General features: G+C 38.1%; 1 protein-coding gene across 1 annotated transcript in view; it reads left to right on the top strand.

Moving 5' to 3' along the window:
• Nucleotides 1-20484, top strand: part of hob (bridge-like lipid transfer protein family member hobbit) — a 37466-nt gene that overhangs the window by 12490 nt on the left and 4492 nt on the right. The window contains exons 19-32 of the mRNA XM_089634299.1: nucleotides 80-227; nucleotides 370-585; nucleotides 1027-1248; nucleotides 1934-2062; nucleotides 3039-3192; nucleotides 8405-8587; nucleotides 8972-9132; nucleotides 9517-9687; nucleotides 10552-10704; nucleotides 12081-12233; nucleotides 12876-13051; nucleotides 13666-15419; nucleotides 15899-16137; nucleotides 17078-17398. Of these exons, the coding sequence (XP_089490425.1) occupies nucleotides 80-227; nucleotides 370-585; nucleotides 1027-1248; nucleotides 1934-2062; nucleotides 3039-3192; nucleotides 8405-8587; nucleotides 8972-9132; nucleotides 9517-9687; nucleotides 10552-10704; nucleotides 12081-12233; nucleotides 12876-13051; nucleotides 13666-15419; nucleotides 15899-16137; nucleotides 17078-17398 (4180 nt within the window). The remainder of the gene's footprint in view (nucleotides 1-79; nucleotides 228-369; nucleotides 586-1026; nucleotides 1249-1933; nucleotides 2063-3038; nucleotides 3193-8404; nucleotides 8588-8971; nucleotides 9133-9516; nucleotides 9688-10551; nucleotides 10705-12080; nucleotides 12234-12875; nucleotides 13052-13665; nucleotides 15420-15898; nucleotides 16138-17077; nucleotides 17399-20484) is intronic.

The raw sequence follows: 20484 nt of genomic DNA, 5'->3' as shown, positions 1-20484 counted from the left end.
ATATGAGAGCTTTAAGTTGGTGGGAATATGGTTTTGTAAAGAGGAACTAATGATAATAATCATTTAATTGTTTTGTCAGGTGGTTTGAGAGTCTGAAGCAGATCCTTTCGGGGGCTACGCGTCCAACGAGGAGGGGGGCCCTGTTCCTCAACACCAAGCCACGACGTCCACAGCTCTCCAGACATATCCGTACAGCGAGGCTGTCCCTCGCTTTGCATCGCTTCCAGGTAATATCCCTTGAAGGGACTTGGTGACTCAGCGTGTGTAATTGTGGAGGGGTTCTAACCAAATATCACACTGTGTCTCAGCCCCATGCAATGTCAGATGCCATTGAATGACTTAAGAATCTCATCCCTATGGTTGTTGTAGGTTTGCTACTGGATGTCGTTTGCCATGCAGCACGGGGTAGAAGTGTGCGGGCGGCGGGTGACCTGCGGGGCGCAGCACACGCTGGTGCTGATCCCCACGAGGGACGGGCTGATGCGGCGTGCCCGTGCCACGTGGCCCCCACTCTACATCAACTGCGAACTCAACGACGCAGAGGTGTGGCTCAAGTCCGCACTGCACTACGATCCTGATAAAGAGGTAGGCTATTTTCACTGTTTGTTATTCAATACTCATAATTCCCTTCCCTCATCTTGACACTGGTGAAAGGAAGTTGATGTAATAGAGTCATGCTCAATTTCACTAATGGCTTTTTCATATTACGGAAGATTTTAAAATTTCATTGGCAGCATGCTGAATGATTTAGGAACGAGGAGTGATTTTTCTGCCAGCTGAAATGCCGGTTTCATACTCTTTGGTGATGTTCCAATGAATGCGAGAGCAATATATAGTAAATCTGTAGTAAGAATGATAATGGGCCTTACAGACCACTCAATTTAGTTGGTTCAATCCAGGAATCCAGGTTCAACCGATGTGTGTCAACCGTTGAGTGTAAACTTACACCATCCTTTTAGCGTTAGTTCACTGATAAAATGTCTGAAATTATGAAGTTACCACAAACTTATATTCTTTGATTTCCAGTCCATCGGCCAGTCGGTGGAGAAGTGCTACTGCCTCAGCGTGGGTAAAGTGTCGTACGGGCGCGAGGCAGGGGCCGGGGCGGGGGGTGCTGCGCCCCCCGTGCCCCCGGGCCCCGAGATGCCCCCCACGCATCGCCTCGTGGTGCACGACCTGCGTGCCGCCTGGACAAAGCCAAACAGAGACGTGGCCTTCGCACTGTTTGATACTTACATGAAGAATAAGGTAGGAAATAACTGCACACCTGCCCCTAATCCCGGCGCGTTGATTAATTAAATGCGCATTTGCTGTAAGACCACTATTCAGAATGGAAAAGTTACTTGAAATGGCTTTGGCCGTGTTTGGTGACCAGATCTGGTACTAACCGGAAGTACCAGATCCAGGTACATTCCCACCTTCCTCGTCCCTTAGCCTTACAACTCTAGCTCCAGATGGTTGGGACTCTTGATTTTGGCATGAGTACCATTTCAAATGTAACCTTCCTTGATTAAATGCACCTGCACCAACCGTCCAGGTTGCGAGGTTCATTTACCAGGGCCTTCCCTATGCAGGCGCAATTGGAGCAGTCTGCTCCGGGTGCTCATAATACCTAACATCTAATACAGAGCCCTTGTATTAGGTGTTTTTACTGATTTGGCTCAGGGCCGGCCCTGCCATTTACATTCATTGTTCTTGTTATATACAGACTTGGTGGTACTGTGATGATTATACGCGTGTGCGGATAGAATGTTTATTAACACTTTAGAACGGATTGTCTACTACTATCTTCTTAGCTGTCGGTTGGGAAAAGAGAGCGAGCAGATGGATCCATCATCTTTTATACGTCGATCTGTCATCTCGCTCTTACACATTCAAAAAGCAGGCGTACCACCTAAAACCTTTCTTACAGTTCTACTGTTGGTTGTTTTAGCAATTGAAAAAGAACCTGTCAACGGAAGCCCTGAAGATATTCCGAAGTGAGGACATGGACGTCCATCAGAATGGACGAGCCCCGGAAGCCGGCACTCCCGCCACTCCTCCAACCTCTAGCGCTGTGCAGGTAAACACATCTTATCTCTTCTATTACCTTTAATAATGAATGTACAGCTTCTCCAAAGATATTCAAGTCAATATGTATTCTTTTTGCAATGAGCCCAATCCAATCACCTGTTTCAATGGGGAAGAAAGCACAGTGGTGAGGAGATTCTTATAAGATTCTTTTGGAGCCTAAGATTTATAAAACAGTATTAGCTCCGCTAGGTAACACACGGAGCAAGAGTGGAGGATAGCTGTCAACCTAAGATTTATAAAACAGTATTAGCTCCGCTAGGTAACACACGGAGCAAGAGTGGAAGATAGCTGTCAACCTAAGATTTATAAAACAGTATTAGCTCCGCTAGGTAACACACGGAGCAAGAGTGGAAGATAGCTGTCAACCTAAGATTTATAAAACAGTATTAGCTCCGCTAGGTAACACACGGAGCAAGAGTGGAAGATAGCTGTCAACCTAAGATTTATAAAACAGTATTAGCTCCGCTAGGTAACACACGGAGCAAGAGTGGAAGATAGCTGTCAACCTAAGATTTATAAAACAGTATTAGCTCCGCTAGGTAACACACGGAGCAAGAGTGGAAGATAGCTGTCAACCAAAGAGACTTCTATACACATTCTATTGTCACCAAGGGTTAATAGCACTTTAATGACTTTTAAAACGCGTCCCTGCATGAACCTGGCTCCAAAAGTTTCTTTGACCCTTTAGTTGTCAAAAAAATGGAAAAAGTTTAAAAAAACGACATGCTTGAAACATTTTTTGGGTTATCTATGTGATGTAGATTTATCAGTTTCCCGCTTGTACTACTTCCGGACACCATGTACAATAAAATTGGAATAAGAATATGGGAGACTGGCAGGAGTACAGTGGTTTCCTAGGAGCGGCTAGAACTCTCCCGAGGGTTGTAGCTCCACTGATGATATTGATATTCGTGCTTTATTTTAACGTTTTTCTAAGCGGAACTGTTAATTATTAATGTTTTTAGTCGGGAGCCGGGCAAACGCAGGCCCTCCTGGCGCAGCTGGTGGCCGAAGCGGAGCACAAGGCTGTGGTCTTCTCCGATGACCTGTCGGAGAGCAACACGCAGCCCCTCCCGCACGCCCCCGCTCCCGATGACTCTTCCATCTGCAACTGGCTCAGTAACTTAAATTGTTTTTTAATGTGTAAACTCCCTATCAGAATAATGTTGTAGTCAGTTCTCGTCAGTACGTCGACTTACTAGGATGCAGTGGCGGCTCGTCTACCAAGGTCTTTTGGTCAAAGACCTCCCAATATGTGCTGCAATAGTATTAATATAAAAAAGGATTTAACAAACTACCCCGGTAATAGCGAGTTCCAGTGCCATATAGCGTCCAATTGAGAAGCTGCTGTATGTACCTAGCGTGGGTCACTTCAAGTTTTATCCCAAAGCTATCTCCTTTCTTTCTCCTTGCTTTAAAGACAAAGGAGGTAAACACTATCATGTCTGACGTATGCTTAATATCATACAAAATTTATTTTCAAGGGATTTTCGGACGTGACCGCCGTGAGATAGAGATATCTACGACCTAAGATCATTAAGGTGTTAGAGGGAGATGTGAAAAAATGTCAGTCGTAAGTTTTTTGTGTTATTAATAATAGCCATCTTGAACCTGAAATTATGTTTATCCATTGTTGACGTAATTTGCAAGGAATAATTTTAAATGTCAAATTATGTGGATATCATACCGAAATAAATCGCAAACAATTCAGTGAATCATGACAAACATATTCAAATAAAGTGACAATTAGTTTATGTTACAAGAGAGAAAAATAATTAGGTTAACCACTCAGAACATTAGAACGTCAAAAGACGTAAATATGATAATAGCGGTCAAGACATTAGAACGTCTTTTCACGTAAACGCGCGAGATTTTACAAAAATCGATTTATTTCCATCACTAGTATACGGATTGCCATGATTTAAAAAACAGAGTATCGATAATGAATAACGCTACGCGTCTGTATTCAAGAATATCTATGGAACGTAGAGTTGCATTATCTAAGCCGATTGAATCTGTCATCTTGTTCGTTCATAATTTATTGCGTTTCTAAATAATTTATTAAAAATATTTTAGTTTGAACGGTTAATATTTTGAGGTGACTAATAGTTTTTAATTATATTTCTTCAATATATAAAGTGTTATTTCTTTATGATACTCAGAAAAAAGTACATTTTTCAAAGCTTTGAAATAATTGTAAGCGATTTTTACATATTTTTGACGTTTTCATAAAATGTATTTTTAGAAACGCAAATATTTACGTATTACAACACAATGCGATAGTGGATTTCATAATCTTTCCAAAACATTTTTTAGAATGAGGCTACGTTTCCCAAAACGTGAGTTATGAAGCTTTTAGCAAAACTCGTAAATAACACAAAAATTATCACGTTTTGACAGTTCCCAGAGGAACACATAGTAGATAAAAGTCTTTGTCTGAGAGGTTAAAATCAAAAGTTATCATTTTTATCAGTGAATTTGCGGGTGCAATAAATTGAATGTATTGGTAATTGGTACTTTTGCTTTCATTGTTTTTAAGTCTACTGGTAAACAATTGACTGAGTTTAGAGTAAATACAAATTAAAATTCAAAATTTGAATAGGAAAAGATCTTCAAAAGAAAAAAAAAAAAATTAATTAGTTATAGGTGTAAATAAATAATCTTAAATTAAAGAATATTTTACTACTGGCTTCAGAATAGGTGGGTACAGGCAAATAAATTACATGCATTGGCGTTTTTATAATATTCATTACGCATTACCAATGTGTATTAACATTTCATATTCATTTTTTTTTTCAATTGACCTTCCACTTCTGCACCCCTTGGAGCCGACTCTGCTAGGACATCATTAGATACTGTCACAAAACTAAAACTCAATTAACTAGTGTTGCACATCGAAACAACATACCAATAGTTCTGTGATCAGTAGACCTTGCGTCCAAAAATGAATGTTTTAATTTAATAAATAAAAATCAAAACTTCCTCCGAAATCAAATGATTTGCAAGTAGGTTCTTAAATACCTACCTACTTAATTATAAAACTTATTTTATTATAACATTTTTTATTTCAAATAAGTATTTTGTCCAAAGAAACATCACTATCTCAATTACAATTTTTTTCCAAACTTTCTTCAGGCAGGTAGGTACAATAATTTTAGTAGAATCTACATTCATGCGAACTCTGGCAGGATAAAAAAGTAGTAATCCAACATGGCCACCATTTTGAACCGGAAACGGAACCCGCAAACAATTTACATACGTACAATATGCAAAAAAGGTGGGTTAAAACAGGACTTCCCTTCACTTCAGTCAATTAAATGGTCATTGCGCTGGCAATACCTGATAAGTGACACTGTGTCCAAAGTATAATTTTAGCGGAATAAATTGTGATAGTGTTCAGTAATTTCTTTTATCGTTACTGATTTGATTTTCCTTTGTGTTTAATTTTTAAAAATTGAAGGACATCACATACATATTTATACACTCGAGCAATGGAGATTTTCGGGTGTTCAGTTTTCGATTCACTTAACAGGTTCGCTGCGGTCGGAGCCATTTGGCGTCTGGCACTGGGTGCCGGAGCCATGAGTAGTATGTCTGCACAAACATCAGTGTCCTGCCGGCACTTGCGGCGAATGGTTGTTTTTATAGCTGGCATTGTTGTTGACAATTGTACCAACATTTTACAGCAATTGGTTTTCAAAGAAAAATTAGGTTATTGTTGTAAAGGGCCATTGAAAAAAGTACACGATAAGTTTGAGTTTTTTTGTGTCTTTTTTCTTATTGTCATAATGAGTGATGATGCTGGACCATCTCGTCCTAAAGTCTCGTCCCTTACGTAAATCTCTGCAAGTTGAAGACATTGAGAGGGAGTTAGAAAATGAACTAAGTGATTCCGAGTGGTCAGGTGCTGAATCTGAAGAAAATGACAAAGACATTGATGGTGATGAACGCCCACCACTTTATTTTGATGAAATTTTTTATTTTTTTTTTAATCATATATTAACTTTCAAAAATACATTTTTTACTATTTAAGTCCCGTTAAACTGATTGATATCAGTTTGTCAACGGGTTCTTTTAACAATTACTTTTTAAATACATATAAAATTTTAACAAGTACATAAAATATACAAATAATTACATTAGTACAAAAAAATTCTTTCACATAACCATTTTTTTAACATACATTTCCTTCTGTGAGTCAATTCACAGCTTTTTAATGAGTTTGGTAACATGTTGTAAATTATTGGAACGAGGTATTCTAGAGTTCTTTGCCCGTATTTATTCAGGTATCTGGAAACTTCAAGTCCATCGTTTGCAATTAGTCTTGTATTATGAACATGTGTCACTATTTTATTATGTTCAGATTGAGATGTATGCTGACTCGCAATTTTAAGCCACAATATAGCACGAACAGATAATAAATTTACAGAATTGTATAGTAATGACTTTGGTACGTCATTTCTTTGTTCGTATTTAGTTTTGTTTAGTAATAATTTTACCAAAGAATATTGTACATTTTGGACCTATCAATGTTGAAACAGGAACTTGATTTTATCCAAACTAGTAGCATTTCTAGCCCTCCACTTGAAGCCGCTTCAAGTCTTGTCTAGTGACACACCGGTTGTTTTATGCAGTAGATGTGCTCAAGAACAAGAAGGGTGGACAAATACAGCTGAACCTCCGATGAAAACTGACATATCATTCCTGAAACGTCGCGAATTATGTATTAGTGCAGCCTTCAGGAAGTTTACCAATTGATTTTTTCTATTTGCTGTTTGATGATCATCTTTGCAAATTAATTGTTGAAGAGACTAATAAGTACGCAATAACTATCCTTTGTTCGGAAGGTATAACTGATAAGTCAAGAATTACATCCTGGACAGATTTGACAGTTGAAGAATTGCGAATTTTTATCGGTCTTTTGTTACATACTGGCAGGATTTCATTGAGCAGACTGCAGGATTATTGGAAAACAGACCGCTTGTTCAGTATTCCGATTTTTACCGAACAAATGTCTAGAAATCAGTTCCTCCTAATAATGCGGTGCTTACATTTTTATAGCGAAGATCTTAATAGGAGAGTTGTACCTCTCAGGGATCCTCTATTAAAAATCTGCCCAGTCATTAATTATTTTAATGAAAAAATGAGTAATATTTACTATCCAGACAGAGAACTCTCCCTTGATGCGAGTATGATATGTATTGTGGTGTGGGCGATTTTCGTTCAGACAATACATACAGAATAAACGCCATAAGTATGATGTGAAGCTGTACATGTTGGCGGAACCTGATGGAACCATTTCATGTGTACGGGAGATCGGCTGATGCAGATGCAATGTAGGTGGAAAGGGTTATGCAAGCAAAGTAGTCATGACATTGATGGAAGGTAATCTGAATTTTGGTCACGCGTTGTTCATGGATAACTATTATAATAATTACCCATTGGCAAAAAATCTGCTTGAAAAGGATACCTACAACACAGGAACATTGCGGTCAAATTTGAAAAACTTTCCTGAAGAAGTAAAAGAGAAGAAGTTGAAAAAGGGGGAGAACATTTCAAAATTCAGAAATTGCGTGCATATTGGGAAGTGGAAAGACAAATGAGATGTTATATACATCTCAACGGAATTTGAAAACAAATTTGCCACTTTTCGAAACAAAAGAGGGCAAGAATCCCAAAAGCCATTATCTATAGTCGAATACAATAGATATATGTCTGGAATAGATCGACAGGACCAGCATGGCTTATTATCCATGTGAATGAAAAACTATCAGATGGTATAAGAAAGTGTTCATTCACACACTTAAACCCGGTTTGTGCGTTAAGTGCTTCAATGAGTACCACCAAATTTTATTAATATTTTTTCTTTATGAGATGTGTATTACTTTCGTTATCTTATTTGATTACTTGTATTATAGTTATTATTTGTACAAGACTTGTATTTTAGTTATTATTTGTTATTTTTATCAAAATAAAAAAAAGAGAGTAAAAAGAGTGCGACTAAACGGACGAAACCGCCGGCACCTGCTAAGTGATTTTCAACCGTGGTGCCACCAGCTCGGGCCCGAGTTGTACTTTTTTTTTGTTTTTTTTTACATTTCCACTGAAAAAGAAAACTTTTGCAATGGTATATTATTCATGTAAGTATATTTAAAAACAAATATAAATTTAAAAAAATTGGCACCTAGGATCAGTTATTGTGCATAGACGGCAGCGAACCTGTTAACCATGAAATCACTTAAATCTTTTTTAGGCAGATGCCAAAAAAAAAAAACTACGAATCATCAAAATCATCATTCCCTTCATCATTAATAAATTTTTGTATTTGCAGTTGCGCTGGTGAACGCCCAGGTAGTGCTGCGTGGCTGCGAAACACGCGGTTATGTTGTGCTATGCGCGGCGCGTGCTGAAGTTCGGCAAAGACTGCGGCGTTCGCGTTGCACGTGGGCCGGCTCACTGCAGAGCATGCAGTACTACGCCACCGTCAGCGCCAGGGATAATGAGCAACTTCATCGTAAGCAATATTATACTATAATTAACAATGATGACTTGTTAAGTTTTACAGGACAAGAGATTAAGACGTACCGCTGAGAGCTCAGTTGTAACCTTTTTTTCATAACAGAAAGAGAGATTACAACGGAGCTCTCAGTGACAGAACCATAATGGATGTACGTTAGTGTTTAGAATTGGAATCATTCTCCTTATGCTGCTGATCTAAATGAGAATTTGAAACACTGAACCGTTCAAACAAGGTTCCTTCTAGCACATCAGTGTCACGCGATAATGGGCTCTACTCTCTACAGCTTCTTTAGAGTTTTTTATTATCAGATAGAACCTTGCTATTCCAAGGGGTCGACTGATAATATAAAATTGAGGGTTTTGTTTGTTCTGTTTGTAGAGAACATCCAGTGGGTGTGCGTGGAGGAGATCGAGGACAAGGGGGCTAGGGCCATCTCTGCCCTCCCCGACGTGCCTCGCCTGGTGGGCAGTGGCCACTCTGCCGGGGGCGTCCTGGGCTCCACCGTGGGGCCCAGCGCTGACCAGGCTGACGCTCCACAGGTATCATTTAAACAATTTTATTCCAAAACCATTCTTGTTTTCATTCACAAAAACAAAAAGTTGAACTAACACACCTTACATAATTGACAGGCCGATTGCACAGCATCTCCACATAATGACAATACTCTGTATGGTGAAGAGTTGTTTAGAGAAAGAGAGAGAAGAACTTTTTTCAATGTTTTGTTTTGTCATTGAACGGCTGGAATTGATTGTTGCAGGTGGTTACCTAACCTAAGCTAACCTAGCCTATAATCAAAAGCATTGCCATTCATTTCCATTTTCATAAAATTTTTGGCATAACTTCTGGTTTTCCACAAGGGTCACTTTAGGACCTCTTCTATATCAAAGTATTTAGTCGTAATCTAAATCTTCTATGTTTTGTAGCTCCAACGCATCGTGTCTCGTTGCACGTGTGAGTTCTACTACGTGAGTTACGAGGAGACGGGTGGAGGTAGCGAAGGGGCTAGTGCCGGCTCGTGGGAGGAGCCCGAGACACCGTGCGACACATTCACCCTAATGCACCACGATCTTGACGTCTGCACCAACTCTCTGCAGGTTTGTTCATTTTATTTTTATTGTAAACTTGTAGTTGCTAGCCGACTTTGCACGAGTTTCCACTAAAATATGAAACAAACAATTGAAGGAAAATGAAGGAAATCACGACGCAAGCTGAAAAATATTGCATTGACCTAGAAATTACAAAACCAACAAAGCTGTTTATTTCATTCGAGGAGAAATTGAAGCTCATCAATTACGTAAAATATTCATCTTCATTCAAATCATTATCATTTCACTGCCCACAACCCGGCCCTTTATTGCCTTAAGTTTGTCTATGTACAGGAACCTTACCCACCTCACTAGATTATCAATCATACAATACACATCTAAATCATTATCAAGCTAATGTAAGTTAAGGTACAGCAAGTACACAGCTCTTACTAACTCTCTGCATTAAGGCTCCGTTATAAGCGTTCAAAAAGAAAAATATTACTGAAGATGGTTTGGAAGGGAGATATGTAAATACGAATGATAGAGGGAGCACGCAATATTACAAAAACGATTATGGTTAATAGGCGTAAGCGACTGTTGTGAATATATTTAATAAAAAACAAAATAATTCATCCGTGTTAAGTAGCATTTAAAGAAACACTGTGAATTTTGTCATACCTGTAGCATGTTAAATAACAGAACCAGGTGTGTTTTGAGTTGAATTTTCTGAATTCAAGTCAAGGGAATTTCACATAATTATTTTTCAACGTGGCAACTGAATAGAGATTATCTTCAAAAACAACATATATTTTGTAGAGAACAAGTGTTGTAGGTTATCATTAACGTTAGCCATTATCTTTCCACTACTGAATAAATGATTTGCTTGACTCGCTGTATAAGATTATAACCTGTTGCTGTTGTTTTGCGCAGTATGCCATGCTGCTGGACGTGGTGAACAACCTGGTGCTGTACGTGGAGCCGCAGCGGAAACGTGCCCTGGAGCGCCTTGCTCGAATGCGCTTCCAACTGCAGTTGCACCGAGTGCCCGATCCTCGGCGGCCCATACAGCACCTGCAGAACCAGGTAACAACTAAAAGACAAACATTTTTGCTTTATATTATGAACAATCTAGCAAAGTTTTACCTCTCCCCACCGCCAATATCGAGCGATTGGTTGTATATAAAAAATAAAAATAAAACTGATTCCCCTAGTTTCACTTGAAAATCTCACAAATTATCCTACTATACTCTATTTATCCTCCATAATATATATTTTTTCTTCCTTCCAATTACAACAATTTGTATGGATTTTAATTTTGTAATTTTTTTACTTTGTTTACCTAGTTATATTATTTTTTTGAAAATTTACACTCTTCTTCCAACTACAAGCAAATGCTTTTAATGGAAGTGTAGTATAAATTAAAACAGTATGACTTGTAAACATTGTACATATATTTATTGTAAAAAACACAAATAATAATAATAAATATACTTCATACATTTTCCATATTATTGAATTAATATGGAAACTTAGGAACTGCTTACTGCGGTTTAAAGCCAATGAAACTGCCTAGATATTGCCGAATATCCCATATTTTTAGGTTCCTTAACTTTGGCACATTATGACAAGCAATCGCTCAAAACGTTTTTGCAAACATTCCATAATATGCCAAAAATCTCTCGAGTGGAAGACAAGGTTTGGGTATTTTTTATCAATTTGTGATCAGTAGAAAAGCACAACTCGTATGTTGCTATTCTCGTCAAAAGTTTGATAGAAAGCACAACTCGTATGTTGCTATTCTCGTCAGAAGTTTGATAGAAAGCACAACTCGTATGTTGCTATTCTCGTCAGAAGTTTGATAGAAAGCTGAAACAGATCTTGAATCTGCATTTTAAATGTAAAAAAAAACAAAATGGCACTGATTGCCCATTCTACTTACTACCTAATTTATAAACAAATCTCCACTATGAACACTTAACATGTATTCTTAGTTATAGTTGCAAAATTTCTCAAATAAAGATATGTATTATATTTATTATCTAGGTGCGACTCCGATGCTGTGGACCACTCCGCTGCAATCGGTCTTCAATAATACAGATACAGTGAAACCTCTATCTATCGTTTTCATGGAGCCCCTTTCGTATGGCTAGCGAGACTTTTCACACGGCCCTAATCAGTTTCTATTCTGTTCTATTAAATACAATAGACAGAATTAATTTATTTTTGTGTTCTAAAATTGATTTATTGATTAATTTATCAGGAGTCCTACCTCGTGCACAGAAACAGCAGCGAGGGAAGCAGCCATAAGCAAGAGCTTAAGGACCTGAAGCTCTTGCTTATGGCTGCTTCCCTCACTTACGCTATTTCAATGTAATCTTTGTTCATTGCGACAGTCTCTCCTGGATCAGAATAACAAATGTAATGCAAATAGTGCTTTAAGATGAATTGTGTGTTTTCAGGTAAGAGGGCTGGTGGCCCAGCTTAGACGGCTGGAGAGGGAGTCCTACCTCGTGCAGAGAAACAGCAGCGAGGGAAGCAGCCATAAGCAAGAGCTTCTGGACCTGCAGCGCCAGGTGTCCCAGTGCAAGGACCAGCTCACCAGGGATGGGGAGGTCAGTACTTGGTGCTACCATACAAACTATTTATTATGGACCATTGGAATTTATCAAGTCCATAAGTAGGCTAACTGCCTTATCGACTGAATAATCATCTTTCACTCGACATTTCTAAAACAAAATACCTAACTTTCAACAAAACAAAAACTGGTCAACCACATAACCGTTCACAACTGCATCTTCACCCCTTTACCAGTACTTCCTGGAATAACACATGCTGTGCTTGTGGCAAAGTTGAACATGCAGATAATATTAAATATCCCGGCTTAACTGTTGACCATAAACTCTCTACAATTGCATCTTCTAAACAATTCCAAGTGTCATGCCATTAAATCAACTTTGTCAAAGTGTTCTAGCGTATGGTATGTCAGTGTGAGGAGGGGCAGCAGATACTTACATCAAACCTCTTGAAATAAATCACAAAACATAATTAGAATCATGTTTAAAACGCCTTACCAACATCCGACAGAACAGCCAATGATTAAAAACAATTTACTAGACGTTAATAAACTATTAATCGATAGATATTGAGTATTGAATAGCTGGATAGATCGAGTGATCCCATCAATTTATGGTTTACAATCTCTATTGACTGCAGAGGAACATCAAGAAGAAGTATTTATTGTGCTTTGTGTTCAGGAGCTCCACGCCATGGTGGCGTGCTACCAGGAGTCCCGCTACCGAGCCCCCGCCACGCAGGCGCGCCCCGCCGCCGCTGTAAAGGTCAACGAGATCTGCTTCAAGCACGCCCAGTGGCGGCTCACGGATCCTGATGGACAACTGGGCATCGCAGACCTCGTGCTCACCAACTTTCAGTAAGACTAATTAGTCGATTCAAGAGTAAAATGCGTAATGGGTGTAGATTATCTCAATTATAAAGCAGAGAACTGATTGCATGAAGCAACTAAAAACTGAGTCACCTCTGCATATTTCTATGTATAACTTTTGAACTGAGAACTCCGCTCTGAAACTTGCACAGATTGAATTGAATTTATATGTCACCGCAATTATATCCTCCTTCTCTCTCCCCTATCACTGAAATTAAATTGCCTCATTATTCTCAAATTTCCTCATATCCTCAATATATTCGACGTGAACTTGTTGTTTGTTTGTTGGTGATCTGCAGTTGTGCTTGGTAATGATGACAAATTACGGACACTGACGTTAAAATATTTATTTTTATTTTTTGGAATAACTTAGTGAGTAAAACATCAAATTGTAATATTTAATTATTGAAGACAATATTAGGGATTCCTAAACAGAAATTTGAAACAGAAAAAAAAACGGTTAGATCTAGGACTCGACCCCAGGACCCTTGCATGGGTAATCAATAATTAAAACCTTTTGTTGATTTGATTGTTGTGATTCCTGAATATCCTGTTAAATATTGCTATCGGTGCTGGCTCTTTATCACAGTCTGGTTTTGCAGATACACCAAAAATACCAAGAGCGACGACTCCGTGGAGCACTTGCTGGAGCTGGGCTATGTGCGCATGACCAACCTGCTGCCCAATGAGCCCTATAGTGAGGTACTGCTGCCGACGGAGGTACGCTCGCACATGCCCGTTGCACGCCAGCGGGTGCTGCGCCTCTTTTGTCGTGAGCGCCCGCCCGTCGGAGGCATCTCCGTCAAGGAGCACTTTGAGATCAACGTGGTGCCCATAACCATAGGTAAGATAACAGATAATAGAAACAAAGGGAAATGTGGCATGACCAACCTGCTGCCCGATGAGCCCTATAGTGAGGTACTGCTGCCGACGGAGGTACGCTCGCACATGCCCGTTGCACGCCAGCGGGTGCTGCGCCTCTTTTGTCGTGAGCGCCCGCCCGTCGGAGGCATCTCTGTCGAGGAGCACTTTGAGATCAACGTGGTGCCCATAACCATAGGTAAGATAACAGATAATAGAAACAAAGGGAAATGTGGCATGACCAACCTGCTGCCCGATGAGCCCTATAGTGAGGTACTGCTGCCGACGGAGGTACGCTCGCACATGCCCGTTGCACGCCAGCGGGTGCTGCGCCTCTTTTGTCGTGAGCGCCCGCCCGTCGGAGGCATCTCCGTCAAGGAGCACTTTGAGATCAACGTGGTGCCCATAACCATAGGTAAGATAACAGATAATAGAAACAAAGGGAAATGTGGCATGACCAACCTGCTGCCCGATGAGCCCTATAGTGAGGTACTGCTGCCGACGGAGGTACGCTCGCACATGCCCGTTGCACGCCAGCGGGTGCTGCGCCTCTTTTGTCGTGAGCGCCCGCCCGTCGGAGGCATCTCTGTCGAGGAGCACTTTGAGATCAACGTGGTGCCCATAACCATAGGTAAGATAACAGATAATAGAAACAAAGGGAAATGTGGCATGACCAACCTGCTGCCCGATGAGCCCTATAGTGAGGTACTGCTGCCGACGGAGGTACGCTCGCACATGCCCGTTGCACGCCAGCGGGTGCTGCGCCTCTTTTGTCGTGAGCGCCCGCCCGTCGGAGGCATCTCTGTCGAGGAGCACTTTGAGATCAACGTGGTGCCCATAACCATAGGTAAGATAACAGATAATAGAAACAAAGGGAAATGTGGCATGACCAACCTGCTGCCCGATGAGCCCTATAGTGAGGTACTGCTGCCGACGGAGGTACGCTCGCACATGCCCGTTGCACGCCAGCGGGTGCTGCGCCTCTTTTGTCGTGAGCGCCCGCCCGTCGGAGGCATCTCCGTCAAGGAGCACTTTGAGATCAACGTGGTGCCCATAACCATAGGTAAGATAACAGATAATAGAAACAAAGGGAAATGTGGCATGACCAACCTGCTGCCCGATGAGCCCTATAGTGAGGTACTGCTGCCGACGGAGGTACGCTCGCACATGCCCGTTGCACGCCAGCGGGTGCTGCGCCTCTTTTGTCGTGAGCGCCCGCCCGTCGGAGGCATCTCTGTCGAGGAGCACTTTGAGATCAACGTGGTGCCCATAACCATAGGTAAGATAACAGATAATAGAAACAAAGGGAAATGTGGCATGACCAACCTGCTGCCCGATGAGCCCTATAGTGAGGTACTGCTGCCGACGGAGGTACGCTCGCACATGCCCGTTGCACGCCAGCGGGTGCTGCGCCTCTTTTGTCGTGAGCGCCCGCCCGTCGGAGGCATCTCCGTCAAGGAGCACTTTGAGATCAACGTGGTGCCCATAACCATAGGTAAGATAACAGATAATAGAAACAAAGGGAAATGTGGCATGACTAACCTGCTGCCCAACGAGCCATTAATTCAAAATACTAATTTCAGTGGTGATTTTGTCTGTAACTCCGGTTCAATGAACTCTAGAACTTATGCTATGTATGGACTATGGACAGACTATAATCCTAGATGAGACATGAAGTGAAAAAATTGGTTCCACTTATTTACCTCCAATTAGTCCAATTTGACCTCCAATGCTCTAATGCCGAGTGCACTGCTACTTGCGTGATAATAGTGTAACACGTTTCGACTAGATTTTCTTCTATGACGATTCTGCGACATTTCACAGGTCTGCACTAGTAAAACATAATTCTTTAGGTATTTAAAGAAAAATATTAATTTTATATTTATCACTTTTTGAGAATGAATCAAAAGCATAAAAAAAATTCTAGAGCGGGTTTTGCAACTCCACGACTTTTATGTCCATCTTGGTTTCCAGGCTTAACCAAGAAGTTCTTCAACACAATGTTGAAGTTCTGCTTCCCGGAGCGAGACCCGGAGACCATTGACTCGCTGGAAGCTAACCTGGATGAGGAGGAGGGCGGGGGCGCGGGGCTGCAGAGGGGATCCAGCCTCCAGAGGGGCTCCAGCAAGAGTAAGATCAAGCCCAAGAAGTTGGGCAAGGAAAGCAACTTCTACGTGAAGATTGAGCAGAAGGATGACGTGGAAAAGATGAAGGTACATTGTTTTAATATATATTTATGTAGTCCAAATGAGTTCTTTTCCTATCTTTCTGCTGTAATCACATAAAATCTTATGTCTTGCCTATGAGGTTTTATGCAATTTGATTTGTGCAATTAAAGTACAGATAAATACAGGTGTTGTTGCCTTGTTCTATTCTGCTCACTATGTAATTGAGCGATGCCAGTATCAAGTGCTTCTTGAATTTGACAGTGAGTGTCGCAAGAGAAAGCGCATTTGTCTTCTACACTGTGGAACAACTAAAAGGTGTTAAACGCCCTAGGGTTCAATTTTACTATTACGGCACAATACAATCAACATAATATTATAATACAAGTTTGCTTTTTAAGCCCATATCTTTTTATCCATTAATATAAGCAGTTATCTATTTTACCTATTTTCTTCTTCTGGTTACTTCTCCTGTCTGAGGTTGGCTATCATTATGGAAATTTTCGCCCTGCAGACAACAGCCTGGAACTTTTTTTTTATTTTTTATAGTGAATACCTCACAAGAGTCCCAATTGCTCCCGTCTGGAGCCAGTGAGACTATGGCATCCCCAATTGGGGGATGTTGTGAGGCTGAAGGTAAGTGGGGAAGGGAAAGAGGAAGGTGGGGAAGTACCTGGCTATTCAGATCTAGTCACTAAACACGGCTAAAGCCATTTGGAGCAACGTTTCAATTCTGAATGGTGGTCTTACACCAGGGCGATACTGGTAGTATCTTCCACTCTGGAACGTGCCGCAAATATACTATATATTATTTTAATTAATTAATTGTGAAATAACACAAATTAATCAAATAAAATTTATTTGCGCACGCCGGGTTCGAACCCGCCACCTTCGGAATGGCAGTCCAATGCGTTACCACTGGACTATGCCGGCCGTCAAAATTGAACCTATCTGTCACTAATTTAAATGTTCATTTTGTGCAAAATAGGAGCGAGCCGAGAAGAACAAGCTGTTCATATACATCAAGATCCCCGAGGTGCCGGTGAGGGTGAGCTACAAGGGCAACAAGGAGAAAAACCTGGAGGACCTGCGGGACATCTCCATCGTGATCCCCACGCTGGAGTACCACAACGTGACATGGACGTGGCTGGACCTGCTGCTGGCCATGAAGTCCGACTCGCGCCGGGTCATCCTGTCGCAGGCCATCAGGCAGAAGCTGCAGCTGCATCGCAATAGGGGGGCTGCCTCAGCCAGCACTGCGCCTCCTGAGGAAGACAAGGCGAGGATGCTGCTCGGAGAAAGGAGAGCGGTGAGAAATTTAATAACCCACTGCCATTGCATAGAAAGAATAGACAGAGTTACACCCTGATAAATCAGCACCTCCCTGAAAGATTTTAACCATCTATACCTGAGCATATTTTAAGTAAAAAATATAGATGTCGTTTTGCTGTCCAATGAAATATTTTTTTTAAATAAAAACACACATCACAAAATATGCTATCCCAAAATGGCTAGCTTTTGATGGAATAAAGGTCTTCCTTTGAACAGCAGCAAATTTTCGTCAATGCAAATATTCATGTAAGAATACATGTATTCTCCAAATTTATTTTGAAATAATTTAAAATATCTCAATTATCGACGGCTTGTAGCAGTAACTGCATAGTTCTCATAGAAAAACTACTCGGTAGTCCGTGCATCTCCATTATCGCTTCCCTGTAGCAGTGCGTACTTCCAGCCATTTCTTTTTATTTTAAATCTATAAATAATTAAAATAAGAAACTCATCTTTGTACTAACTAAGATGAAGATTAAATAAAAAAATATTATTGAGAAACTCATATTTATATATGAAGATTAAATATATAATATTATTAAAAAACTGTTGTTTATTCTAGTATGGAGATTACATAAACAATACTTTAATTAGTAAGAAACTCATCTTTATAGTACCTTCATACTAATATGAAGATTAAATTGATAATAACTGGCCTTCATACTAATAAGAAGATTAAATAAATAAAAAATTTAAGAAACTGACCTTCATACTAATACATATATTTTGATATCAATGATGAAGGAAGTCTATTATTATATAAAATATTTTTTACATATGCAAGAATCAAAAGATAAGTAATTAAGCATACATTATTGTTTACATTATCGTTACTTTGATAATCATTTATGTTTGGCATAGTTGACAAATAATCCTTCTAAGTCAATATTAACAATTTTTTTATTACTTGAACTTGTTTTTTATAATTTATTCTTTTTATTTAACCCTTACCCTTTACATCTTAAATTATTCTTTATATTTAACCTTTACACTTTATACCGTATATTACATTACTTTTAACTTATGCTGTATACTTTATACGTCGTACTTTTTAACTTTACTGTGGCACATGTCGTGCCATTTGTATTTAAATATATATGAAGTTTAAATAAATGATATATTTAAGAAACTGACCTTCATACTAATATGAAGATTAAGTAAATAATATTTTTAAGAAACTGACCTTCATACTAATATGAAGTTTAAATAAATGATATATTTAAGAAACTGACCTTCATACTAATATGAAGATTAAGTAAATAATATTTTTAAGAAACTGACCTTCATACTAATATGAAGTTTAAATAAATGATATATTTAAGAAACTGACCTTCATACTAATATGAAGTTTAAATAAATGATATATTTAAGAAACTGACCTTCATACTAATATGAAGTTTAAATAAATGATATATTTAAGAAACTGACCTTCATACTAATATGAAGTTTAAATAAATGATATATTTAAGAAACTGACCTTCATACTAATATGAAGTTTAAATAAATGATATATTTAAGAAACTGACCTTCATACTAATATGAAGTTTAAATAAATGATATATTTAAGAAACTGACCTTCATACTAATATGAAGATTAAGTAAATAATATTTTTAAGAAACTGACCTTCATACTAATATGAAGATTAAGTAAATAATATTTTTAAGAAACTGACCTTCATACTAATATGAAGTTTAAATAAATGATATATTTAAGAAACTGACCTTCATACTAATATGAAGATTAAGTAAATAATATTTTTAAGAAACTGACCTTCATACTAATATGAAGTTTAAATAAATGATATATTTAAGAAACTGACCTTCATACTAATATGAAGTTTAAATAAATGATATATTTAAGAAACTGACCTTCATACTAATATGAAGTTTAAATAAATGATATATTTAAGAAACTGACCTTCATACTAATATGAAGTTTAAATAAATGATATATTTAAGAAACTGACCTTCATACTAATATGAAGTTTAAATAAATGATATATTTAAGAAACTGACCTTCATACTAATATGAAGTTTAAATAAATGATATATTTAAGAAACTGACCTTCATACTAATATGAAGATTAAGTAAATAATATTTTTAAGAAACTGACCTTCATACTAATATGAAGATTAAGTAAATAATATTTTTAAGAAACTGACCTTCATACTAATATGAAGTTTAAATAAATGATATATTTAAGAAACTGACCTTCATACTAATATGAAGATTAAGTAAATAATATTTTTAAGAAACTGACCTTCATACTAATATGAAGTTTAAATAAATGATATATTTAAGAAACTGACCTTCATACTAATATGAAGTTTAAATAAATGATATATTTAAGAAACTGACCTTCATACTAATATGAAGTTTAAATAAATGATATATTTAAGAAACTGACCTTCATACTAATATGAAGTTTAAATAAATGATATATTTAAGAAACTGACCTTCATACTAATATGAAGTTTAAATAAATGATATATTTAAGAAACTGACCTTCATACTAATATGAAGTTTAAATAAATGATATATTTAAGAAACTGACCTTCATACTAATATGAAGATTAAGTAAATAATATTTTTAAGAAACTGACCTTCATACTAATATGAAGATTAAGTAAATAATATTTTTAAGAAACTGACCTTCATACTAATATGAAGTTTAAATAAATGATATATTTAAGAAACTGACCTTCATACTAATATGAAGATTAAGTAAATAATATTTTTAAGAAACTGACCTTCATACTAATATGAAGTTTAAATAAATGATATATTTAAGAAACTGACCTTCATACTAATATGAAGTTTAAATAAATGATATATTTAAGAAACTGACCTTCATACTAATATGAAGTTTAAATAAATGATATATTTAAGAAACTGACCTTCATACTAATATGAAGTTTAAATAAATGATATATTTAAGAAACTGACCTTCATACTAATATGAAGATTAAGTAAATAATATTTTTAAGAAACTGACCTTCATACTAATATGAAGTTTAAATAAATGATATATTTAAGAAACTGACCTTCATACTAATATGAAG

Source organism: Hesperophylax consimilis, chromosome 8 (genome assembly GCF_061612785.1).
Source record: "Hesperophylax consimilis isolate HC1 chromosome 8, BYU_Hcon_1.0, whole genome shotgun sequence".
NCBI lineage: Eukaryota > Metazoa > Arthropoda > Insecta > Trichoptera > Limnephilidae > Hesperophylax > Hesperophylax consimilis.
This window is presented reverse-complemented; position numbering and strand designations above follow the sequence as displayed.